Raw genomic sequence first — 26,478 nt, 5'->3', positions numbered from 1 at the left:
GCTTAGACATTTCTCTCTGGACAGGCGTTTTTAGAACGGATGCCCGGGCTACAGCACAGCAGGAAAGGCCGGGACTCCCCGGGAAACATGGCGGCCTCAGCATCTGGGCCGCGGCCCTAGAGTCCTGTGCGCGTGCGCCGGGCCCCGCTCCTTCGCCGCCCAGCTTCGCCCGCGCGTAGGATTCTGGGGCGGCCAAGCCACGTCGCGCGCCAATTGGTGGCGTTCGGGGCCCGCCCTCGGGTGATTGACAGCGCCCTGGCTGCCACCGCCCAGCCGCCGCCGCTGCCGTCGCCGAGTGTGCAGGCCGCCGCTGCTTGCGGGCTGCGTGTCTGCCTCCGCCGACCAGCCTCCGCCATGGACCTGTTCGGGGACCTGCCGGAGCCCGAGCGCTCGCCGGCTGCCGGTAAGTGAGGGGCGGCCCTGCCGGCGAGGAGAAGGGGCCGGGCGGGCGGGCCGGTGGTGGCCTGGAGGCCGCGGCGCCTGAGGTGGTCGGCGGGAGGAGAGAGCGGGCAAGCGCGCTTGCCTCAGCCCGGCCCCAGCGTGCGCACTGCAGCCCCGGAGCGCTCCGCCATGTTCGCTGCGTAGGAAGAAAGGGCTCTGCTCGAGGCGCGGGCCGGGCGGGGGAGAGGGGGGCCCGCGGCCTTTGTGTGCGGCCCCCACGCGCCGGCAGCCCAGCTTGGGGCAGCACAGCGTCTGCTCGGTGCAGAGTCCCTCCGCCTTCGCACGTGGCGCGGCGTCAAGGGCCTCTAGCCCGCAGCCCTCCGGCCTGGGTCTGAATCGCTTTTCCCTGGAGCGACGTTTTTCCGCGCGTGCGTGTACAAGTTCAGGGTTTTGTTTTGGTTTGTTTTGACCCCAGAGATTGAAGGAATCGCCAGCGTTATCTTTAGTGTTTTAGAATCATCCTCTGTGCTTCTCTGATTTTTCGGTTGATAGTAGTTTCCCGGGTCTCGGGAAGTCTCCCTCTCCCCAGAGTCAGGAGCACCAGCCCAGGTCCACCCATCGCCCGGCCCTGACCGCGGGGGTGAGCTCCTGCAGGCTGGGGTTTGAGCCTCACGCAGTAGCCGTTGGAGACCAGTGCCTTGGTTATTGCTGTGTGTCCGCGTTTTAATTGGACAAATCCTGCTGACGTTTCCGTGCTGCATTTGCAGGTGAGACCTTACTTCCTAACCCGACTTGTTGGCAGAAAACCTGGAACACTTGAAAAACAAATACAGATTTCCAGGCTCATCCCCACTAAATCGGAAAGTCTGGGGCTGGGCCCTGAGTCTGTTAAGTCCCCAGGGGATTTTGCCGTGCCTGCTCAGCCGGAGTCCGGAGAAGGCGGGTTCAGAACTGCTACTGCGGGGGACACGAGGGTGAATAAGAGCCAGCCTTTGCTTTCTAAGAGCTTAGTTCTGAATGCAAGTGATTGCAGTGATAACTGGCAAAAGTTAAGGACCGTGGGAACTGCTGAGTGTTGCAGGACAGAGTGGGAAGGAAAGCGGTGCTGGAATTGGGCCTCTGCTAGTACAGACGGGTAGACTTGTGATTGGCAGAGATTCCAGGCAGGCAGCGATATGCGCAAAGGGGGAACATCCAGCCCTCTAGTCGGAGCAGACCAGTGTGGAGGAGCACTGCAACTTGGGGCACTGGAACGGGGGTGCTCCTGTCCTTCACGTGGCCTGGATGCTGGCTTGTCACGTGGGAACAGCCTGGCCAGTCTCTGTCTGCCATTATTCCCTGTAATGGCACCAGGCTTTTCCCCAGGGACCATTGCGCTGATACAGAAGCCATTCGTTTTCTGTTGTGCATAAAAACTGTGGCTTTGTGTATGCAGTCATTTTTACTTTGTTGTTGGAGTATAACTTGTATCTAACTATGTTTGGGGAAGAGTTTAGATTCACAGATGTGCCTATAAGCTTTTCATTTAAAAAAAAAATATATATATATATATATATATATATATATATATATATGTAACTTTTTACCTGAAATCAATTTGGGCCTGCTTAGAGGAAGGCATCCTTGAGATGATACAACAACCAGACAACTTTTTAAAAAATGGTTTTTTTTTATTTTCAGTTACACTTGACAATATTATATTAGTTTCCAGGTGTACAACATAGTGATCAGACATTTATGTAACTTGAAAATGATCCCCCCATAAGTTTATTGCCCATCTGGCATAATGCACAGCGTAGTTATTACAATATTATTGACTGTACTAGAGGACTGGTGCATGAAATTTGTGCACAGGTAGGGTCCCTAGGCCTGGCCGGGGCCTTCCTTCATTTCATGCCGCCCCCTGGTGGTCAGCGCACGTCATAGCGATCGGACTCCTGGTCTCCAGGTCAAACTCCTGAGGGGACACTTTGCATGTTAGCCTTTTATTTATATACGAGGGACCCAGTGCACAAATTTTTGCACCTTGAAAGGAACTGTGGGCTGCTAGGCTGCGATGGGCACAGGGGCGGGTCTCAATCCATCCTCTGCGCCCCCGCCTGGCCCCTCCTGCTGTGGCCCCTGGTCCCACTGGCACTGCTCCTACTGGCTGACAGTGCCGGCCCCGCTCACACCCGCTGACGCCACAGAGCAATTGGGGCTGGCGTCAGCAGCGGCTGTGAAAAGGGCCAGTGCTGTCAGCAGGTGCTAGCATGGCTGCTGCCCCCATCGCCCCTCGGGAGCAGGGGGAGGTGGAGAAGCCATCAGGGGTGATCAGGGCCGGCAGCAGGTGTGAGCGGGGCCGGCATTGGCAGTGGGTGCAAGCGGTGGCTGTGGCACTGGCAGCAGGTGTGAGAGGGGGTGACTGCGCGCCGGCAGCGGGTGCAAGCGGGGCTGGCACTGGCAGTAGGTGCAAGCACCGGATGGGACTGTGGCATATGGGAGCAAAGAATTTTCAAAAACCACCAGAGGCTCATTCACCCCAGGGACTGGGACCGGCGCCCCACCTTGGTCTGGCATCCCTGCTCACCTGCTCCACCATCCCGCTGCTGCCAACGACCGCCATATTCCGTGCGTGCCTCCTGGTGGTCAGAGCACTTCATAGCGACCGGTTGTTCGATTGTTCCTCTGTTTGGTCTATTTGCATATTAGGGTTTTATATATAGATAGATATATAGATAGGTAGATTCCCTATGTTGTAGTTTACATCCTGGTGAAGATCCTAACAACTTTTTAAAATATGTTTTTATTGATTTTTTAAACGTATTTTTATTGATTTCAGAGAGGAAGGGAGGAGAGAAACATCAATGATGAGAGAGAATCATTGATCAGCGGCCTCCTGCATGCCCCCAACTGGGGGATGGAGCTTGCACCCCGGACATGGGCATGTACCCTGACTGGAAATTGAATCGTGACCTCCTGGTTCATAGGCTGATGCTCAGCCACTGAACCATGTCGCTGGGCTGTTTTTATTGATTTGGGAGAGAGAGAAACATCAATGTTTGGCATAGAGCCTGCCTGGCCGTGTGCCCTGACTGGAAATCAAACTGGTGACCTTTTGGTGCATGAAACAATTGATGCTCAACCAGCTGAGCCACACTGGTTTGTTTACAAGTTGGTAGCCTGTGACCAGCTACAGTGGGGGAGGGCATCTCCAACTCTGGTTGAGGAGCCAGGGGGCTGCATGCATGGTGTTCAAAACCCCTTTCCCTGGAATGGATTAGTGAAGTCTCCCTGCCTTCCAGAAGGGCACTGACATAGTCACAGGCCCTGCTTGGCTGTATGTATTTTTTAAAACAGCTTTATAAATAAAGAAGATGTGTATGTTTGTAGATGATGGGAAGCTGAGAGGGGTAAGTACTAAAAGTGAGTGACAGTATTGGGATCACAGTTCTCTTGACAGGCAATTAGTTAAACCAACAAGGTGCCACACTTTGTTTCAGAAAATCTGTAGTATTGACTGATAAAATTAAAAATGGAATAAGTGAACAGAAAATAATGTTGGCATCATAAAGTGGATGGAAGGATGGGTTGAACTGCACCATCATGACCCTCACACATGGTGTGTAGGATCACAAATTTCTGAGCTGTGCAGGAAACAAGGATTGTTCAGGACATGTGATCTGACTAGTTTCACATCCCAACTCTGTTCTTATTACCTGCTTTCTGTGGCTGTTCCTGCCTCTGTCAGGTAGGAGAGCACTACCTGTACAGGGCTTAGCGCAGGGTGCAGCACGTGCTCAGTAGAGGTAGTGTGTAAGCTCTTAACTTTAACAGCTATTTAAAAGGGGAAAACATGCACTCTTCACTGGATTTTGTGAAAACACTAAGTGTCCAATGGGAGGAAATATCACACTGCTCAGATACATCAAGTGTATTTTGTTCTATGATTTTTGTTTTAAACATCACACCTTTAAGCTTCTTAATTAATTATGGTTTGAAAAAAAATATAGAAAACACATTATAGGCATACCTCGGAGATACTGAAGTTTCAGATCCAGACCACTGTAATAAAGCATCTCGATAAAGTGAGTCACTAATCTTTTTGCAGGTGGAGGGTCTTGCCTTCAGTTGGTAAAAAAAGGTAATACCTGTGAAGCCCAAATGAAGGGGAGCACAGTGAAGCAAGGTGTGCTTATAAATTTTTTCAGATTTTGTGCTAAATTAGTATTTTTTTTTTTGTCCCAGTATTTACGGATTTGATTGCTCAATCAAGTTTACACACACATAGTTGAAACAGTACAGAGGTTAGGGGCACCAACCTCCCACACAATGGAAATTTCTGTAACTACATATATGACTACAGCCTCCCTCTGTGTATATGGACTCCCAACTGCAGAGGTGACTCTTGACCTGTGCGGGTTAGTTAAAAATATCTGTGTGTAAGTGGACATGCACAGTTCAAACCTAAGTTGTGTGTATAGTTTACCAAAAGAGGAAGTATGTTTGTTGATATCAGACAGAAATAACTTCTCAGCTATATCATAGTTCTAGAAGTGCTGACTTGATGTCTTTTTTTTTTTTTTGACTTGATGTCTTTTAAATTGACTGCTTTCCTGGGCTGGTGTTCTCAGCTGTTGAGCATTGACCCAGGAACCAAGAGATCACCAGTTTGATTCCTGATTAGGGCACATGCCTGGGTTGCGGGTTTGTGGATTTGATCCTTGGTAGGGGGCATGCAGGAGGCAGCCGATTGATGATGTTTCTATATCCTTCTCCCTTTATCTCTCTCTCTAAAAATCAATAAAAACATTTTTAAAAATATTGACAGCTTATGTTTGATATTTCAAACAAGTTAAAGGTGTCCTGGTTTAAAGTTACTTTGGCAATAACTCAGTTTTAGTGTTATAGAGTAGTTCTTTCACTTAAGGTTATTACACCAGTACACTTTGCCAGCTGTCAAGGACTAAATACATATTTGCTTGGCAGGCCATTTTCAAAATATTTCTTTTAAAATTGGACATCTATATATAAAATAAATATTAAGATACTAGAAATAACTTAGACTAATTGTAAGACTTCAGGGTTAAGCAAGAAAAGACTCTAGTCATAAAAATTAAAATGGGTTTAACTATGTAAAGATAAAAATTTCTGCAGGACAAAATACAACGACAATGCATATTACTGAAGTTTACTATCTCTAATAAGTGAATGGCTCATACAAATAGGAAAAAGGCAGATACCCATTAGAAAAATCATCAAAGGCTATATCCTGATAGGTCATGGAAGAAGAAATGGGAGTAGCCCACAAACAGGAACCAGTCCCGTGCTCAGCTTCCTGAGTCATGGAGGAAAGGAGCAGATCACTGATGTACCATGTTTTTCACTCATCAGTTTTAAGAATTGGTAGCATAGTGGTGAGGATATCAAGGAATGGACATTTTCGTGAAGTATGTTGGGAGTGGAAGTTACCGCAATATTTTTTGGAACAGCTTTTGGCACCTGTTAAATTTAAACTACTCAGACCTTAAGCATTCTAGCAGATGAAGTATCTATGTCAAAGGTTATTTATTGTGGCATTGTTTGTCATGTAAAAAAAACCAAAACAGAATCAGCTTGCATGCCTGTCAGTAAGGGAATTTGACAAGTGATGGGCACTACTTCCCCTATAGAATAGTGTGAAGCTATTGGAAAGAATGACTGACCCAGGTGTGCTGGCCTGGACCATGCCCTGATGGCTTACGTGAACAACACAACATAGAATATTGTGTACAGAATACTTCTACCTTTTAAAAATTAAAATGCACATACACAAGTGTGGGCGCTGGGTGTTAAAATGCCCTTGAGTTGGCTCCGACTTCTGGTGACCCTGTGAATGAGTGATGTCCAGGATGTCCTTTGCTCAACGTACTCAAGTACATGAGCATAAAGGAGAATGGAACTTATACACTCAACTGTTACTGTGGTCCAGGAATGTGGTGGAGAGGTAGGGCCTTTTTCTAATACCTTGTGTTTGGAAAACATGTTTTGCATTTGTAGTTGAAGAGAAAATTCAGGCATAAAAAACTGGTTAGGCCCTAACTGGTTTGGCTCAGTGGATAAGAGCATCGGCCTGCGGACTGAAGGGTCCCAGGTTCGATTCCGGTCAAGGTGGTTGCGGGCACATCCCCATTGGGGCGTGTGCAGGAGGCAGCTGATTGATGTCTCTCTTTCATCGATGTTTCTAACTCTCTGTCCCTCTCCCTTCCCCTCTGTAAAAAATCAATAAAAATATATTTTAAAAAAAACTGGTTAGGCAAACTAATCTTTTTATTGTACACTAGGGGCCCAGTGCACAAATTCGTGCACCTTGAAAGGAACTGTGGGCCACAAGGCTGCAGTAGGCCTTGGGGCGTGTGTTGGCCCATCCTCCGCGCGCCCTGCCCGGCCCCTCCCGCCATGGCCCCGGTCCCCTGTCTGCTGGTAGCCCCGCTCCTGCCACTCCCACACACTGACACTCCCACACACTGATGGCACTGGTCCCGCTCGCACCTGCTGACAGCACAGAGCAATTGGGGCCGGCACCAGCAGCGGACACGAGCGGGGCCAGTGGTGTCAGCGGGTGCAAGCCACGGCTGCTGCCCTGATTGCCCCTCAAGAACAGGGGAAGGTGGAGAAGCCTTCAGGAGCGATCAGGGCCAGTAGCTGCTGCGAGCACCCGCTGATGGCGCTGAGTGATCAGGACCGGCAGCAGGTGCGAGCACCAGGCAGGACTGTGGCGCAGGAGCAGAGAATTTTTAGTAACCACCAGAGGCTCACCCCAATGACAGTGACCAGCAGTGCCCCACCTTGGTCTGCTGCCCCCACTCACCTGCTCCACCATCCCACTGTGGCCAATGCCCGCCATGTTCCACACACGCCCCCTTGTGGTCAGCGCACATCATAGCGACCGATTGTTCCGGTTGTTTCACCATTTGGTTTATTTGCATATTAGCCTTTTATTGTATGGGATTATTAAATAGGATAGCAACCTTTAGCATCTAAGACTTACGGATTTATTTATTTATTTATTTATTTATTTATTTATTTATTGAATCCAGATGCAAGGTATTACTAAGTTTGATCCTTTTATTGATGCAGAAGATATTCCAGTGATCTTTCAGAGCCTTGGGATTATTTTTATGGGATTGTTGTAAGGTTAAATGAGATGGTCCTTTAACTTGCAGTAGTTCCTGGAACAGTGCCTATGTGTGGAGATAATGTAGCACCTTACTGAGAGCATGGATTGGGAAAACCGGGGTGCCTGGCTTTGAGTCCTCACTCATCACTGGCTCTTTTGGGCAGGTATTTATCTTAAAGTGCCTTAGTCTCACCATCAGTAGGTAACAGTAGTATCTAAGAGTATTACAGGAATTAAATGTATTAAAATATGGAGAGCACTACAACAGTGCCTGGAAGGCAGTAAATGTTAATTATCATTTTTATAAGTTATTCTCAGTTGTGGCCAACAAAAATGTGAGGTAATCTCATGTTTTTAATGGAAATATCACTCCGTATTCCAGAGTGAGAAAGATGGGGAGAGGAGAGGAGAGGCCCATTCCATTCAGCAGTAGGAGATAGGCCGTCTTTGGAGCGATGCCCAGTTTGGGACACTATCTTAGTCCAGCGATTTCAACCCTTTTCATGTAATAGCACACATAAACTTATTACAAAAATTCTGCGCCATGCCAAAAATGTTTTTTTGCCAATCTGAACCAAAAATAGGTATAATTTTGATTCATTCACATCGGACAAATATTGTGTTGACTGTCATTTTTTTATTTGACAATCTAAGGAAAAAGAGATCAGTGCCTCTGACTAGTAGTCAGGTATTGCATGTTTTAAAAATTCTTGCAGCACACATATTGAAAACTGTTATAACCAAAGAAGAGGGGTCAGGCTAATTCTCAAGCTGGAAACTCTTGAGTGAGGAATTAATTCTTGCAAGACTGAAAATGTGTTACCTGGGTAAAAGAGGACTCCTGCATTGGACACTGGCAGTGAAAAGACCTGATTTAGCTGAGAAGTTTAATTCAGAACTTAATATCTGACCTGGCACAGGTGGAAGGCTTGGCTGTTCTTCAGGTTGGCCTTCTCCTGTACTCCTCGTGAGTAAGCAGTTACGCTGAATGCCTTTTTTTAAAAAATATACTTTATTGATTTTTTACAGAGAGGAAGGGAGAGAGATAGAGAGTCAGAAACATCGATGAGAGAGAAACATTGATCAGCCGCCTCCTGCACATCCCCCACTGGGGATGTGCCCGCAACCCAGGTACATGCCCTTGACCAGAATCGAACCTGGGACCTTTTAGTCCGCAGGCCGATGCTCTATCCACTGAGCCAAACCGGCTTCGGCAACACTGAATGCCTTTTAATGGCCTTCTAATGCTGCTCTTGAATTCTTCCCAGAGTCTTTATGTTGCTTGTGAGAAAAATGAAAGTATTTGCAACTACTTAATATGTTAAGGGTAATACTGAGGAATTAGGATATACTTTAATTAGTAGTTATTTTCTTTTTTTATATTTTATTGACTTTTTACAGAGAAGAAGGGAGAGGGATAGAGTTAGAAACATCAATGAGAGAGAGACATGGATCAGCTGCCTCCTGCACACTCCCTTCTGGGGATGTGCCTGCAACCAAGGTACATGCCCTTGACCGGAATCGAACCTGGGACCCTTGAGTTCGCAGGCTGATTCTCTATCCACTGAGCAAAACCGGCCAGGGCTTAGTAGTTATTTTCCATTTGAGTTAGATGTATAAAGCAGAAGAGTTTTTTTGTTTTTTAATTTGTTGATTTTTTCCAGGGAGGAAGGGAGAGGGATAGAGAGTTAGAAACATTGATGAGAGAGAAACATCGATTAGCTGCCTCCTGCACGCTCCTTACTGGGGATGTGCCTGCAACTCAGGTACATGCCCTTGACCGGAATCGAACCTGGGACCTTTGAGTCCGCAGGCCGATGCTCTATCCACTGAGCCAAACCAGTTAGGCAGAAGAGTTATTTTTTATTAAATCAGGAATTTATCAGGTATTTAAGGTATTTCTGACCTAAAGACTCCTGAAGAAATTTCCTTCTTTGGAGTTTATAAATTTTAATTAAAGTTTTTGTTTTTAAAAGAATAGAATTGGTACCCAGTTCATATCTATATAGAAGCAAAAAGACAGTATGGATGCTTTGGATTTTCAGTGAGCACATTTCTGTCCTTGAACTCCAAGGAATAGGAGATGGGACAGAGCCTGTCTTGAGACAGTATGTGAAACTTCATGGGACGTGCACACCTTCATTTTGAGCCCTGTGGGTGCCAATTCATGTATTTAATAGCATAAATAGAGATTTGGGGGGAAGTTGGAGAAGAAGGAATTGTAATTAAATTTTGTGTGGAAAGGGAAAATTGAGTATAAAACATTAAAGACAAGTACTCTGTTGTGTTATCATTCAGATTTTTAAATTTAAAAATTTGCCTGGCTCTCTCCTGAGTTTATCTTGGAGTTTCTGAAATTCCTTATCTTTTCCATGGATTTGTATTGACTTGGATACTGGGCTGGAGGCACCAAGTTAAGGTATGGGGTTCCCTCAGCCTCTTATTTCTGTGCTTTGAGATTTTACTTTGTGGTTAATTCAGAATGTTATTGAAATGGGAAATTTTAAGATCTATAGATCTTTGGAGAATCCCTCTATCGCTGAATTTATATCTTTTTTGGGGGGGTTGGGGTGGTTGGTAATCCTTGCCCGAAGATATTTTTCCATTGATTTTTAGAGAGAGGGAAAGAGAGAGAAACACACTGATTGGTTGCCTCCAGGGCCCAGGCAGGGGAGGAGCCTGCAACCAAGGTACGTTCCCTTGACCATAATCGAACCTGGGACCCTTCGGACCGCAGGCTGGCGCTTTATCCACTGAGACAAATCTACTAGGCACTGAATTTATATCTTGAGGTATACATTATTTTCTTACTCTAAAATCAGTTTTTGTCTTCCCAGGGTTCATTTAAAAATTTTTATTTTTAAATGTTGATTACTGGCCCAACTGGTGTGGCTCAGTGGTTGAGCATCAATCTATGAACTAGGACAGTGATGGCGAACCTTTTGAGCTCGGCAGGTCAGCATTTTGAAAAACCCTAACTTAACTCTGGTGCCGTGTCACATATAGAAATTTTTTGATATTTGCAACCATAGTAAAACAAAGATTTATAATTTTGATATTTATTTTATATATTTAAATGCCATTTAACAAAGAAAAATCAACCAAAAAAATGAGTTCGCGTGTCACCTCTGACACGCGTGTCATAGGTTCGCCATCACTGAACTAGGAAGTCATGGTTCGATTCTCAGTCAGGGCACATGCCCGGGTTGCTGGCTTGACCCCCAGGAGGAGGCATGCAGGAGGCACCTGATCTGTGATTCTCTTTCATGATTGCTGTTTCTGTCTCTCTCCCTCTTCCCTTCCTCTCTGAAATCAATAAAAATGTTTGTTTGTTTTTAATGGTTGCTTTCAGTAATGAAATTATGGTATCAAGAAGAATGTTTTTCTCAAAATACCCATTGGCCCTTACAATGCCTGTTGGGTCATTTTTATTGCTTTTTTGTTGTTGATTGTAACTGTTGGAAACAAGTGTCCATATTAAATAGCAGTGAAGAAAATATTTTAAAAATAAATTTTTTCCCACGGGAGGAGAAAATTTGACCTTAACAGCAAACCTATGTCAAAGTCTCCCCCTTTGAAAAGCCATCCTGGCTGATGCCCAAGCGCAGTCTAAGCAGGTGTTCCATGTCCTAGGGAAAGAAGCTCAGAAAGGATCTCTGCTCTTTGATGACCTCCCTCCGGCCAGCAGTACTGACTCAGGTACAGTCTTCAGGCTCTCCCAGGTGTGTGTCAACGTGTCATCCTGGGATTGTAGTTGTCTCAATCTTTTTCCCTTTCCCCCATTTTCAACACACAGATGTTTTAGGTGTTGGACTGTCTTAAGTTTTGAATCCATGGCATCAGGTAAGGCAGAAAAATCCACTAGTTGCTAGCTCTGAGAAACTGCGTGAAATGTTGAGCAGTTTTCTCTGGTTCATTTGAGTATATTATAGCTGAAATATGATGTAACTCCGTAAGGCAGGTTTTTGTTTCCTTTCAATGATAGGACTTTAAAAGACATTATTTACCGCAGTGTGAATTGCCACTGGATTGACACAGAGTTTTGAGTTTATGTCAGTGACCTGCATAGGCGTCCTGGTGGGATGGATTCTGACACTTAGGCCTTACCCAGGTTTTGTGGGCTCACTCAGTGTCCTGCTGTGTTTCAGGACCAGGCGGACCTTTGCTTTTTGATGACCTCCCACCAGCCAGCAGTGGCGAGTCAGGTAAGTAGTAGGGAAAAATCCAACGTGCTAGTGGAAATAATACATATTTTACTCTTGTGAAATTTATTTATAGCTCTTAAGGTTTAGGATGACATTAAATTATACTATAGCATAGATTTATTAAACGCAAGTAGGCATCATCAGATGGAAGGAAAAAGATTAGCTAGCTATAACATCACTTTTTGGTGATTTTTTTTTTTTTTCTTCCTTGGGGTTCAGCCTCTTACAGCTGACTAAGAATTAAGAGTTTACTTAATTTACTTTCCACTTTGTTATTAATGTTTTTTAATTAAAAATCTGTCATTCTGGTTTGCCTTATGTTCCTGACCCAAATGTATCCAGCGGAAGTATCTGAATATATGAAATAGAGTTAAAATATTTAGTGTCACCGGCCGGCTTGGCTCAGTGGTTGAGCGTCAACCTGTGAACCAGGAGGTCACGGTTGGATTCCCAGTAAGGTAACATGCCCTGGTTGCAGTCTCAATCCCCAGTGTGGGGCATGCAAGAGGCAATCAGTGATTCTCTCTCATCATTGATGTTTCTATCTCTCCCTCTTCCTTCCTCTCTGAAATAAATTGTGTGTGTGTGTGTGTGTGTGTGTGTGTGTGTGTGTGTGTTTAGTGTCCCTGAACCCATAAATACTGATATGTAGGTCTTCTGTTTTCTGCCACTTATACTAAAAAGAATTTTGATTTAAGAAAATGAGGTCTGGCCCTGACTGGTTTGGCTCAGCAGATAAAGTGTCAGCCTGCGGACTCAAGGGTCCCAGGTTCGATTCTGGTCAAGGGCATGTACCTTGGTTGCGGGCACATCCCCAGTGAGGAGTGTGCTGGAGGCAGCTGATCGATGATATTCCTCTCTCATCGATGTTTCTAACACTCTATTCCTCTCCCTTCCTCTCTGTAAAAAATCAATAAAATATATTAAAAAAAAAAAGAAAGAAAGAAAATGAGGTCTGGTCCACAGGCATGACTCAGTGGTTGAGCTTTGACCTATGAACCAGGAGGTCACGGTTCAATTCCCGGTCAGGGCACATGATGGGTTGTGGGCTCGACCCCTATTGTGGGGTGTGCAAGAGGCTGCCGATCAGTGATTCTCATCATTGAAGTTTCTCTCTCTCCCTCTCCCTTTCTTGCTGAAATCAATAAAAGTATATTTTTAAAAAGAAGAAGAAGAAAAAAATGAGGTCTGAATGACATTGGTTTAGTGCAAGGGTCCTCAAACTACAGCCCGCGGGCCACATGTAGCCCACCGAAAACATTTATCCGGCCGCCGGGTGTTTTTGCTGCCGTTGCCTGTTGCTTAGCAGCCAACTAGTTTTTTTTTAAACTGTAGTCCGGCCCTCCAACGGTCTGAGGGACAGTGAATTGGCCCCCTGTTTAAAAAGTTTGGGGACCCCTGATTTAGTGTTTGGTATAGACCCTGTGCAGGAATTGTCTTGAAATTCAAGACCTACCGTAGTTATTTTCCAGTCAATTCATATGTTCTTGAGATTCTGTTTATTGATTTTATTTTCATCGAGCCTATTAACATTGGTTCTACCTGTTCTGTAAATGTTTAACTTCTTTTCCTGTCCCAATTTAGGAAGTAAGAATAGAGTGGATTCCTCTAGGACAGCGGTTCTCAACATGTCGGTCGCGACCCCTTTGGCGGTCGAACGACCCTTTCACAGGGGTCGCCTAAGACCATCGGAAAACACATAGATAATTACATATTGTTTTTGTGATTAATCACTATGCTTTAGTTATGTTCAATTTGTAACAATGAAAATAAATCCTGCGTATCAGATATTTACATTATGATTCATAACAGTAGCAAAATTACAGTTATGAAGTAGCAACGAAAATGATTTTATGGTTGGGGTCACCACAACATGAGGAACTGTATTAAAGGGTCACGGCATTACGAAGGTTGAGAACCACTGCTGTAGGACCTAGAGCAGTGATGGTGAACCTATGACACGATACGCGTGTCAGAGGTGACACGCGAACTCATTTTTTGGTTGATTTTTCTTTGTTAAATGGCATTTAAATATATAAAATAAATATCAAAAATATAAATCTTTGTTTTACTATGGTTGCAAATTTCTATCTGTGACACGGCACCAGAGTTAAGTTAGGGTTTTTCAAAATGCTGACATGCCAAGCTCAAAAGGTTCGCCATCACTGACCTAGAGTCTAGGTTATCATAATGAGGAACCTATTACTCTGTCTCACTGAGAACTGACATGGAATTCCCCTGGGGAAGGGAAGGTATAGTGGCCTGGGAACAGTTGGGGATGCAGTTTTTTTCAAATGCAATTGTCTTCTGGTAACAAGACCTTGTCTGTTGTCAAATAGAACACTTGCTTTTCAAACCTCTCTTGTTTTTTTTGTTTGTTGTTGGGTTTTTGTTTGTTTGTTTGTTTGTAGAAAAGCAAATAAGAATTTATTAACTGCACCAAAAACATACTTTAGGGCAGTGAAACAGAGAAGGGCCTAGAACAGTGGTTCTCAATCTTCTGGCCCTTTAAATACAGTTCCTTATGTTGGGACCCAACCATAAAATTATTTTCGTTGCTACTTCATAACTGTAATGTTGCTACTGTTATGAATCGTAATGTAAATATCTGATATGCAGGATGGTCTTAGGCAACCCCTGTGAAAGGGTCGTTCGACCACCAAAGGGGTCGCGACCCACAGGTTGAGAACCACTGACCTAGAAGAAGCAACAGGAGAGCCTGGGCTAGGCTGCTTTGGCTCACTGGGAAGTCAGAGAAAAAGGGTGAAAGGGGGGCTTGGAGACATTCAGGGGGTTAGCCTGGGACCATATGCTGGGGGGCGCAGTGGAGGAGAGAAAGGGAATGGCATAAGCGTGCTCCCTGGAGGTTAAGTGCACTTCTTTTTTGTATTATTCATTACCATAAAGTCGTTGGAAGTAGTCTAGAAAGTATGGATTAAATTATTATAGTTTCTGTATTTACATACCTATACCAAAAAATTATAGCATGCTCATACAATTTAGCCTAATAAAGATCTTCCCAATAAAGATAGTGCTTTTAGTTATAATGAATATTGTGTGCAAGCAGGGCCCCTAACAGATTTAATAAAACTAAGGAAGATTCAGCATAGTTGTGGCTTAGTTGTCCATAGGGCAAAAGACAGTAAATTGGTAACAACTTAGAAGATTTCAACATTACTCTTAACAAGATTGAGGTATTTTGGATATGGAATCCAATCTTGCATCCAGTATTTTGGATTTATTTCTTTTTTTTAATATATATTTTTATTTCAGAAAGGAAAGGACAGGGAGAGAGATATAGACACATCAGCGATGAGAGAATCATTGATTGATCGGCTGCCTCCTGCATACCCCACACTGGGGATCGATCCTGCAACCTGGGCATGTGCCCTGACTGGGAATTGAACCATGACCTCCTGGTTTATAGGTTGACACTCAACCACTAAGCCACACCGGCCGGGCTATTTTGGATTTCTTGAAAAGATATTCTTCTCAAGCAGGCAAGAAACATTTATAAAAATTGACTGCATTCTAGGACATAAAGTAAAATCCCAACGAAGATAGACCACATTCTCTGATTTCAGTGTGATTCTTTTAGAAGTCAAAAACAAAGCTTTAAAATGTTCTGTTTTCCAATTTAAAAGCAAGGAAGGTTCTTTTACATACACATTGGGAAAAGGGAACACAAACAGTAAGTGACTGGAGGTTAATGAAGAGACCATTGGGAGATCCTGTTGGAAACACCCAGGAAATTTTGTTAATTTGCCACATTATATGGGTTGGGGTATGTGTGCTGTGTTATACTGTTGTATGAAATAAGAGTCAATTACTTGCAAAAGGACAGATTACAAAATGCAGACATCTTCCTTTTTCCTCAGTACTTAGAAATGCCTGGCAAAGAGTAGTTGATAAATAGTTGCATGCTCTTATAGCTAAATGCAAAGAATACGTAGGGCCATTTATCATGACAGCAGCTACCATTTCTTGGATACTTGATCGACGAAGCGCTGTGATAAATGCTTTACATAACTTGTCCCCATCAGTTTTCAAACAACCCTCTGAGTTTACCATATTCTTCCCAAGAAGAAACAGGCTGAAAGCTAAGTAACTTGCCTTAAGGGTAACCCTCTTGTGAGTGGCAGAACCAGGATTTGAAGTTAGACCTTTCTAAATACCCACCACCACGCTCGTGCCTTGCAGGTGCTCTTAGCTCTGGCTTTGAACACAGATTCATCCCTCTGTCACCGAGAATAGCTTCAGCAGCTGTTCTTAAAGCCTGACTTTTATCTCATTTTAAGCCTTTTTTGGTACTTGTTTTTTTTTTTTAACTTGTTTAGTATGTGTCACTTTGCAGATTTTGGAAACTTCCCTAATTGTAAATAAGGGCCTGTGGATGTACAACACCATGCATGTGCTACAGCCCGAGTACAGATGTCTCTTTTTACCACTGAGAAGCCTCTCTTGCAGATCCTCTCATGGTTGGTGTGGTCTCCCACTGTGGGTGCCCAGGCACACTGGCTTGGCCCTTGGAGTCAGAGCTATGACTGCTGGACATGACATTTTATCTTTGAGGGCTGGGATGGAGCCTGATCTGCAGGGGTCTTTTTGTAAGTCTACAGCTGTTTCTGTCTGGCTTTTACTTTATTTCCAGGTTCTCTTGACACCTCCATATCCCAGATGGTAAAGAATGAAGGGAAAGGAGCAAAGAGAAAACCCTCTGAAGAAGAGGAGAATGGCAGTGAAGAGCTTGTGGAAAAGAAAGTTTGTAAAGGTTTTCAGACAGTTTGAAAACAAATGTATTAGACTTCATAATTTAAAACAACCCAGAGCTCAGCTTTTTGATGATACTGCTTCCTCTCTGTGTCTGTATTTAAGAATTGGGTAGGGCTCCCTTTTTGCAGACAGACTCTTGAAGTTTACTCCTGCCTTCTCTCTCTCTACTTTCCATGGACATCTCTGCCTCTGACCCTACCTTGGGTCAGGTAGAAAACCTACAGTTGTTCCTAGGCTTAAACAACACAGAGTTTTCACTTAACCCTTTCTAGTGATCAGGTAGCCTGCAGACCACCCATTTCTCTCAAATTCCCTGTCTTTGTTACAGCCTGATGATTAGCGTTTTGATACTATGGTTAACTCAGTAGGCAACTTCCCTAGAAAGAGCCCAAGGCTGGGGAAAGCAATTGAAATTTGTAGTCAGCTTTGTAATTTGTCACAGAGTAAGGGAAATGAAAAGTACCTATTAAAGATAAATAGTTGTAGATTCGTTCACTGTCCCAACCCCTTTGGTTTTGTTTGCTTTTTTACCACAAAGCACCTCAAAGCTGCAGGGTGCACTTGGAGGTATGTGAGAGGACCTACTTTGCTCTGCTGGTCTTCAGCTGAGTTTTCAGCACTCTAGCCTAAAGAGCTCTGCCCACCCACAGCTGCTCTTCGGAAAGTGCTCACTTCATTTGCATGGCCCTAGGGGTCAAAGGGTGAGCTTAAGCTAGTCAGGCTTTTCAATAGAAGGAGGCATCTGTGCCTCCCCTTTATTTTTTTCTCCCTCATTTAGAGTAAAAGCAGCTGATCTTACCAGTTGTTCAAATTCTTCACTAAGCCTCAGGCATGAAAATAACATATTTTCATATGTCCAGCAGGACCTTTGGGATAAACTCTACTTGCATTTCTCTAGAGTAGGAATTTTTCTGTCCTCATTAAATTATTGACCAGATTAGATTTACTGGAACCCCTTCTCCCCCCATTCAAATGACAGTACATTTCTTAACTCTGGTATTTTGCTTTAATGCCTTAAACGGAGTTGTCCTGTACTAACTTGCTGTCATCTGCCTGTCTCCTCTCCACTGTTTAGCCTTGCAGAGACCAGCCCTGACCATCAGTGGTCTGATTTCAGTTACAGACTTGTAGTGGGGAGATGCCTTGAGGAGAAGAGCTTGTTTGCCTGTTAAGACTGCCGAGTAAAATAGCCAGAGTTCCCTCTTGTTCGCTCTGGGACTAGGGCTTCTGGAGGGCAGGGCACAGTTTTGTATTGGCTTTTTGTTCTCTTTTCCTTAGCCTCTTCAGTGATTTTTGGTTTGAAAGGCTACGTGGCTGAGCGGAAGGGCGAGCGGGAGGAGATGCAGGATGCCCATGTCATCCTGAATGACATCACGGAGGAGTGTAGGCCCCTATCATCCCTCATGTGAGTGTCCCTGCTCTGGCAAGCCTGGTGGGCCTAAAAGTCTCTGGACCAAGCTCTGATTTCAGTTTTGGACTTTGTCCACTTTGTATTTATTAGGAAGATTGACACATAACACTTGAGCTGCTTGGTTCAACAGTGGTAGTTCTCACTGCAGTTGATTTTAGCCCCCCTCCCTTTGGCATTTTTTGTTGTCACAGTGGAAGGTTGTGCTACTGGCATCTGGTGGGGAGGCTCAGGATGCTGCTAAATCCTACAACTCCCAAGGTCGCACCACAACAAAGAATCGTGCAGCTCCAAATGTCAATCATGCTGAAATCGAGAAACCTGATAAATGGGAAATGGCTCCATATTGGGGGCCTTCAGGGTGTGTTCTCTTCCCCACAATCTGAAGAGCTGCTTGCAGGGAGTTTTTTTGTTCTGGGACCCAGAAGCTAGAGCTGGAAACCACTGAACACAGCAGTGAAGGAGAGCTAGTGCAGCTAGTGAGGGCACAGAAAGAGAACCAGATGCAGGAATGGCATCAGGAGAAGAACAACAGGAAATTACCAAACCTGTACAAACTCAATGAAGCCTTCTGGATAAGGTCTTGGGTGTGGTGGAAAAGCAACCCAAAGGTGGGATGTGGAGGTGGTCATTAACTTACATGTTTACATATATAATAATTACATATATACCACCTAATTTCCATAATTACATAACATACATGATACATTCATTAACTGACACCAGTTGGTTGTTAACATACAGTGTGCTGGAGCCATTGGTGCTAGTGGCTTTTGTCCAGTAGATGAGGAGATGATGGCCCTATAAGGTCATCTGTGTATTTATGCATGCACTCATGCTCACCAGGATCAGGAGTGTACTATGGAGTTGCTTTTAAAGCCAGGATAGGTACTTCTAAGGAGCCCTCGGGGGGGAAGCAAACCCTTTGGTGGGGAACACTAACCCATACCAGGTAGATACCATGCTGCAAGATAGCAGTTTTGAGTTCTGAGTTTATTTTTCCTGTGGGTCATGATGTCCCAGATAAAAAGATATTGCAAAAATGTTTGGAAAAAGCAGCTCCGCAGTAAAAATGTTCTTTCTCATAAGGATTTTATTTTTTTCTTGAAACCCTTTATAAATGCCATTTATTCCATATATATGTGAGTTTTCTGGCAAAACTTGAGAGGGGGATAGGAATAAGTCTGGTGAGGTAGGCTTTAAGATTTAGATATCTGTCCAAGTTTGAGTAACAACCCTGCCCCCTACCCTTACAGATATTTTTGATTCTTGGTCAGTAACTGTTTATCTGTGTCTTGGTGTTTAAAACCAAATCTAGTTTAAATAGAAAAAATCCTGAATTTTAGTTTCACCTTCATTGAAAAGTCAGAGTTAATAGACCTTGATTTTTAAAACATGTTTAATTTTGAAATACTATGAAATTTATTTACACATTTGTCTCAGTGTCATTACCTGTTTTCCATTCATGACAGTGTGACTAGTGTCTTACCAGTGGGACTTCCTCTGTTGTGTCAAAGTTCACTGTTTGAAATAAGATGGGAAAGCTTTAATGGAGAGGAGTAATGTTTGCTGTGAGACTCTCATTGACTCTCAATCATTCTCCTAGTACCCGGGTTTCCTATTTTGCTGTTTTTGATGGACATGGAGGAATTCGGGCCTCAAAATTTGCTGCACAGAATTTACATCAGAACTTAATCAGGAAATTTCCTAAAGGTGAGATAGAAATACATCAGTTCATGTTCATCTTGGTGTTTGCTGTTTGTGTGACTCACTGAGATGTCGTTTTGGCTTTTACAAAAGTCATGACAATTAAAAGAGCGGAGCTGAGCCCAGCCAGGTGTCTCAGTGATTGAGTATCAATCCATGAACCAGGAAGTCACAGTTCGATTCCTGGTCAGGCACATGCCCAGGTTGTGGGCTCAAGCCCCAGTAGGGGCTGTGCAGGAGGCAATGATTCTCTTTCATCATTGATGTTTCTATCTCTCCTTCTCCCCTTCCTCTCTGAAATCAATAATAATATATTTAAAAATAATAAATAAGTAGAAGAGCAAACCTGTGAGGAGTGGGCTCTGAGGTGAGCAGGTGTGCCTGTAGAGCTCCTCATGTCTCTGAGTGATGGGCACCTCTCCTGAAATGTCTGTGATACAAGTGTGTGTCCTGCCTTTATACTTGGGAGTCTACTACCACCAGTGCAAGTGGCACTGTCCTGTAGGTGAAGAAATAGATAGTTTTTATTTTAAAAAAAAGTTTTTGTTGATTTCAGAGAGAGGAAGGGTAGGGGAGAGATAGAAACATAATTGATGAAAGAGAATCATTGATCGGCTGCTTCCTGCACACGCCCTGCTGGGGATCAAGCCTGCAACCCAGGCATGTGCCTTGACAAGGAATTGAACCATGACCTCCTAGTTCATAGTTCAATGCTCAACCACTGAGCCATACCAGCCGTGCAGATTGTTCTTGGTCGTAGTTCAGAAACAGAATGACAGTGGGTGGAGGGTAACCTTTCCTCCTTAAGAGTTTTTCTTTTGTTCCTTCTGTAACAGGAGATGTAATCAGTGTGGAGAAAACTGTGAAGAGATGCCTTTTGGACACTTTTAAGCATACTGATGAAGAGTTTCTTAAACAAGCTTCAAGCCAGTAAGTGAAACCACATGAAAACTTATGAATGAAGTGTGTGTGTCTGTGTTCTTTTCCTGGATGCATTTCAGATCTTCTGATTCTGTTTCATACTAACACTCACTGTCTGAAAAGTACCTGGCACCAAGTAAGTTCTTGTAATTGTTAACTAAATCTGAAACAGAAAAAAAGCAAGTATTAAGGAAACTCTTCATTTTAAAGTTTACACCACTTCCCATTCAACTCTGGAAATTAGTTTCGAAGTGCTAGCATGTTGGTGGTGACTGTATTTCTGATGTCTTTCCCCCCAGGAAACCTGCCTGGAAAGATGGGTCCACTGCCACGTGTGTTCTGGCTGTAGACAACACTCTTTATATTGCCAACCTCGGAGATAGTCGGGTATGCGGCTCTGGAGCCACCCGCTTAGCTAACACCATGTTCTGTGGGGAAGAGTGGCAGTAGGCGCTTGTTGACTAAGATTACAATGACGAAGGCTGGTCGGAATGTGCTGCGGGATTGCTGCAGGGGCTCCAGTGCAGAGTGTAGATTCTGGGTGGGGAGCAACAACTGAGCTTGGGTCACTTTGTTCCCTGGGAAGACTTACATCCTGCAGTAGACCTCTTCTGCTTTAAAACCCAAATACATTCTTTTTGTTTTCTATGTTTCCTTTTGTGTGTGTACTCTGTCAGGGTAGTGCTATAGGTGGGAATTTAATTGGTGTGCAGTTACAAATATCATTTAACTTCCTATCTCTGACCACAGGCCCTTGCCTCTCAAAATCATTGTTATGTTAGAATAACTCAAGAGCTGCAGCTAGGAAAGTGCTAGGTGATGCGCCATTCATGCAAGGAGCCCAGTTCACAAGGCTAAGGGAGAAAAGCCAGTCATTTCCCACTGCTGACAGCCTGTGGTGGGAAACGAAGCTAGAGGCTGGCCTTCTGCAAGGTGGGTTCAGCCCCCTGCCTTCAGTCAGGAGCTTTTTCAGCCAGCCTCCGTCTCGTGTTCCTTTGGAGTCACAGTGACAGAGTGACTCTTCCCACCCATAAGCACCATCTGCAGAACTGAAGACAGCTGCCCCCAGCCCCTGTAGCTTTTAGGGTGATTTATTTCCTGAAGAAATAAACAGTAGGGATGCTGCTGTGAACATTACAGATGACAGTCCCTGCCTAGTGGAGTTTATATTCTGGAGGTCCTCTTAGTAGGCTATCTCCAGTACATAAGTGTTTTGACCAAGTGACTTAAAATAGCATGAGTAAAATTGGACCAAGACAAAGGGAGAGGGGGGACTTTGGAGTCAAATTTGAATCCTGTGTGTGACATTGGACATGATACCTATCCTCCAGGCCTCAGCTCCCTCCTCTCTAAAATCCAGGTTTATCCAGAAGTTACTACATGGTAAATGTGGTGTCAGGAGCACATGGAGATGCACTTGGTCAGCATGCCCTCATCTTTGCCTCGTGTAGACTTGGGAACTAGTAACTGGGCCCAAAGGGGGCTTTGGTGCTCATTAACTGCCTCCTTTCCACGTCACCCATGAGAGGACAACATCTTAGAGAGGATGAGTGCCCACTCTAGTCACCCAACAGAGGCCCACACCGGGGCCTCTCTCCCTGGCTAGTGTTACTGTGGCACCACTTTGCCACTTGGGCTCTTCTTTGAACTCGCGTTTGTCGGCAGGAAGCTGACTCTGAAACTCCATGGTTGACCTTTGTCTTCAACTGGTAACTCTGGGCACTGGGCTCCTGAATTTTACTGCTGTTGTAATCTCCATCTTCCCAGGCAATCCTGTGTCGTTATAATGAGGAGAGTCAAAAACATGCAGCCTTAAGCCTCAGCAAGGAGCATAACCCAACACAGTATGAAGAACGAATGAGAATACAGAAGGCTGGAGGAAACGTCAGGTAACCAGGAACTGTGGGAACTCCAGGGAGGGAGGGAGGAATGGCCATGAGTCCTCCAAGGGGAGAACTTTCCTTGTCATGCAGTCTTTAGTGTGATGAGACTGAGGTCTGACCTGTGAAGTAGGTGAATGAAGGTTGTAGGATTTCACTATGTCCAAGTGGGAGCAAAATGTGTACAAGAAACATGCCTTCCTAAATTTGCAAAGGGAGGAAACCTGCCTCAAATTCAAGGTCACCATTTGCAACAGTTCTCTGGTCCTAGGAACTTCCATAAATACTATCATTTGTCACAACTGAATAAGTTGCAGTTTAGGGGCGTTGCTCAGAGAGAACATCTAAAGTATGTAGACAGGAAATATGTGACAGGTTGACAGTCTCTGGGTTTCCTGGGGAGTAGCTCCCCTGGCCAGGGGCCTTCTGCCCTTGTTCTGCCCACAGCACCTCCATTCATCTCTCCAAGGCTTCAGTCTTAATACACTTAACGGGGATTCACTCCTGGGACATGGTGTTAAGGATTTGACCAGAAGTGTTTTCTGGTTCATTTTTCAGTTTGACCATTAGTGTTACATTTTTGTTGGAGATGAGAGAGAAATATCAGCAATATAAGGCTGCAATCACTTGTCCTTAGACAAGTTTTACTCCAGGCTGATTCTAGCCAGCAGTGCAGAGAGGTCTGGAGAGGAGGCAACACTCTTTGAGTTTGTTCAAAATTGCTGGAATGGTAGTAAGAGATAACCTTGGTTATAGTGTGGTCATCTTAGCACTGATGGGACTGTGGGCATGGTTCTAGACCTTGGGCAGTGGCACATGCCCCATTTTCCCACTGTGGCTGCTGCAGAAGTTACTGGTCGAGAATGTGATCCCAGTGTTAATGTCAGCATCATCTTTTCTGCCCTTTCTTATAACTTTAAAATTCTGCTTTGCCTGAACTCCTTGGAGAGGCTTTTGACATTGACAGTCCTGTGGGTGAATGGTCAGCTCTGTTGCAGGTTCTTCCTTTTTCCCAGTACCCACCTTAGGGAGCTCATTTGACAGTGTGCTCAAGGTGAACCCTGCACTTCAGAGAAGAGGGCAAGGAGGCTCAGGTGGCAGGGACCTTGCTCCTCAGCAGCAGGGCCAGGCTGTGACCCCATCTGCCCGAGTCCAGGACTGGTGGGCATTTATTTCCCTCTACCCTTCCCACTTCATTAAAATTATCAAACATTTTTATAAAATTAGAGTAAACATTTTAATACCTACCACCTAGATTTAGTAATTAACATTTTGCCATATTTGCTTCGTGTGTGTGTATGCTAGGCAGAACTATCTGGAAGTTAGTTGCAGATAACACTTAAGAAAATAATTCTTTAGGTTATCTGTAATTCTGTCTGTATTCATATTTCTCCAAGTTGTCCCCAAAGTGTCTTGGTTTGAAAGCAGGGTCCAGCCAGCGCTCATGCTCACCTTGGATTCACATCATTCAGTGTAGAATGGTCTCCACTCTTCCTCAGGTTGGATCATGCAGTTGTCTAGGCCAGTGGTTGTATAGGGTCACGTTCTGAGTTTGCCTGTGTTTTCATGTTATCATTTAAGTTGTTTGCATGTTTTTCTTATAAACTAGAAATTAGCTTTAAGTCTTCTTTAGATTCAGATTAAACATTTTTAGAAAAATATTTATTGGGGGGTGGCCTATATTTGATAATCCCTCACTTTAGTGGCCACGTCAGGTCACTGTTGCTGAGTTCCCAGCACTGGACTTTGGTGGTAATGAGTCCCCGCAGGGAAAGGGACAGGTTTTCCTGTGTGATCAGCAGGTGATCTGGAGAGATGTGCTTTAGCACCTTGGGAACATTCTGTTTTGCATCCATCTTTCATCTCACGGTGGTAGGTCCCTTAGTGATTCTTGTCTGAATCTATTTCATAGGGATGACAAAGATGATTTCCTGCTTCTGGAATTCCTGCCACAGGTATTAACAGGCATCCTACAAGGAGAGGCTTTCCTTCATCAGTGGGGTATGAATGAACCATACTTGCTTCCCAGAAAGCAGGGTCGATACTCAATTTTTTCATTATCAATTTGCAAAGTAAGATGGCCCCCTGCACTTATGGAAATTAGTGGGGTTTTTCCCTCTTTTTTTTTTTTTTTTTTTTGATGTTTAGAGACAGAGGGGAGGGGATGGGAAAGAGAGAAAGATTGACTTGTTAACTTAATTTAACTTATTCATTGATTGATTCTTGTATGTGCCCTGATGGGGTTGAAACTGCAACCTTGGCCTATCAGAACAATGCTGTAACCAACTGAGCTACCCAGGGGCCTAGTGGTTTTTCTTTTCACTCCGCTTCTCTCCCTTTCTCCTCTCTCCTTGCTCTGTGAACCACCATTTGTCAGGGGGTGTGATTTCAGTGCTGATGCTAGTCATAGGGTCCTGGTGCGTTTCCTGCTCACATTACCCCCAGTGTAGCCAGTGAAAGGGAGTGCTTTTGAGCTGACTGTTCCATTCATCTTTAAAACCTAGCTCCGTGTGCTGGGGACTCTTGTTTCACCTGGGATGTCACTAATTCTAAGTCTGTTCAGCACTCTTTAGATGGTGAGCGTAGGCTGCTATTTGTTATTCAAATTTAACAGTACAGGGCTTTCTCTTTTGTGGGTCAGTAGTCATAGATCTGTCCTTTTTGCTGAAAATCTTGGTTCCTAATAACAGTACATTTATTTGCATTATCACTATTACAAAGTTTGAGTTCCTTTTCTCTTGTCCTTGAACTATTTCTCATGAAGGACATGTTTGTAAACCTAGAATAATTGCTTTCACTGTGCTTGTGTAAACCACCTTGGTCATTATCACTAGTTTCAATTTGTCTTAGACTTTAGGGCTTTCCCCCCTATATTATAAGCCATTTACATGGTGAAATCGGAACCTTGTGCACTGTTGTTGCGGATGTAATATGGTGCAGTTGTGGTGGAAAACAGTATGGAGGTTCCTCTAATATTAAAAATGGAATTACCATGAGATCCAGCAATTCCACAAAATAATTGTAAGCAAGGATTTGGACGGGTGTGTGCACATACATGTTTATAGTAATCCTAGAGGCCCAGTGCATGAATTCATACACTGGTGGGGTCCAGTCAGCCTGCCCCAATGGGGGCCGATCAGGGGCAGGGCCAGCCAGGGTGAGGGGCTACGGTCGTTCTGGTTGTTGTGCCATTCGGTCGCTGGGCTTTTATTATATAGGATTATTGACAACAGCCAAACAGTGGAAGCAATCCTAGTGTTCATCAGTAGATGTAGTGATAAACAGATGTGGTCCATCCATATAGTGGATACTATTTAGCCTTATAAAAGAAGGAAATCATCTCATTGGCTACAGCATGGATCAACCTTGAGGACATGATGCTGAGTGAAATGAGCCAGTCACTGAAGGACAAACACTGTATGATTCCATGAATATGAGGTGCATAGAATGGCCAGATTCATAGAGACAGGAAGTGAAATGGGGGTCTCCAGGGAAAGAGGGTGTGGTGTGAGTGTTTAACAGAGGTTCAGTTTGGGAAGATGAAGAGTTCTGGAGATGATGATGGTGATGGCTGCACAATAGTGTGAACTCAGTTAATGCCACTCAACTGTACATTAAAAATAGTTAAAGGCAAATCTTATCTTGTGTATATTTTACTATAATTTAAAAAATAAAAACCCACATTTACATGGTTAAATAAAAAGGCTTATTTATAGATTCCGTGCCTGTCCCCCTTATTCATAGTTCTGGATTCTCTCCAATGTTTCTTCTTACAGAAAGAAGCAAATCTGTGTACAGATTCTTATTTTTCCTACTTTCTTCCACCAAAGGTAGCATACTGTGTGCAGCAGTGTGTCACACTATCTCAGTGCACTTCTCTGAGAAGGTGCAGTTTTATTTTTATTTTACGAGGAAGGCAACTGGACAGGACAGATGAGGCAAGCTTGCATGTGTAGCATTTAGATGTAAATATGCAGTGCAGCCCTAACTGGTTTGGCTCAGTGGCGAGCATTGCCCTCGGACTGAATGGTCCCTGGTTTGATTCCAGTCCAGGGTATGTATCTT

General features: G+C 44.2%; 1 protein-coding gene and 1 long non-coding RNA gene across 6 annotated transcripts in view; both read left to right on the top strand.

The window, feature by feature from the left end:
- Positions 1-248: 248 nt before the first annotated feature.
- The window catches only part of ILKAP (ILK associated serine/threonine phosphatase), a 31,691-nt gene continuing 5,461 nt past the window's right edge, over positions 249-26,478 (top strand). Inside the window, exons 1-10 of one of the 5 annotated variants that reach the window (XM_059703729.1) lie at positions 281-403; positions 956-1,148; positions 11,153-11,218; positions 11,668-11,724; positions 16,079-16,331; positions 17,776-17,902; positions 19,512-19,618; positions 20,449-20,542; positions 20,833-20,920; positions 22,301-22,422. In XM_059703729.1, coding sequence (XP_059559712.1) covers positions 11,186-11,218; positions 11,668-11,724; positions 16,079-16,331; positions 17,776-17,902; positions 19,512-19,618; positions 20,449-20,542; positions 20,833-20,920; positions 22,301-22,422 — 881 coding nt within the window. In that variant the 5' untranslated portion in view covers positions 281-403; positions 956-1,148; positions 11,153-11,185. Of the gene's footprint in view, positions 404-955; positions 1,149-11,152; positions 11,242-11,315; positions 11,363-11,667; positions 11,725-16,078; positions 16,332-16,375; positions 16,496-17,775; positions 17,903-19,511; positions 19,619-20,448; positions 20,543-20,832; positions 20,921-22,300; positions 22,423-26,478 lie in introns of those variants that run through there. The other 4 variants (XM_059703730.1, XM_059703732.1, XM_059703734.1 and 1 more) reach the window with 4 other exon arrangements.
- On the top strand, positions 12,189-13,812 carry LOC132238411 (uncharacterized). Its single transcript, XR_009453782.1, has 2 exons — positions 12,189-12,430; positions 12,678-13,812. It is a non-coding gene; the product is annotated as an uncharacterized LOC132238411 (long non-coding RNA).

Source organism: Myotis daubentonii, chromosome 7 (assembly GCF_963259705.1).
Source record: "Myotis daubentonii chromosome 7, mMyoDau2.1, whole genome shotgun sequence".
Classification (NCBI taxonomy): domain Eukaryota; kingdom Metazoa; phylum Chordata; class Mammalia; order Chiroptera; family Vespertilionidae; genus Myotis; species Myotis daubentonii.
The sequence above is the reverse complement of the archived record's forward strand: the minus strand, read 5'-3'. Positions and strand labels throughout refer to the sequence as shown.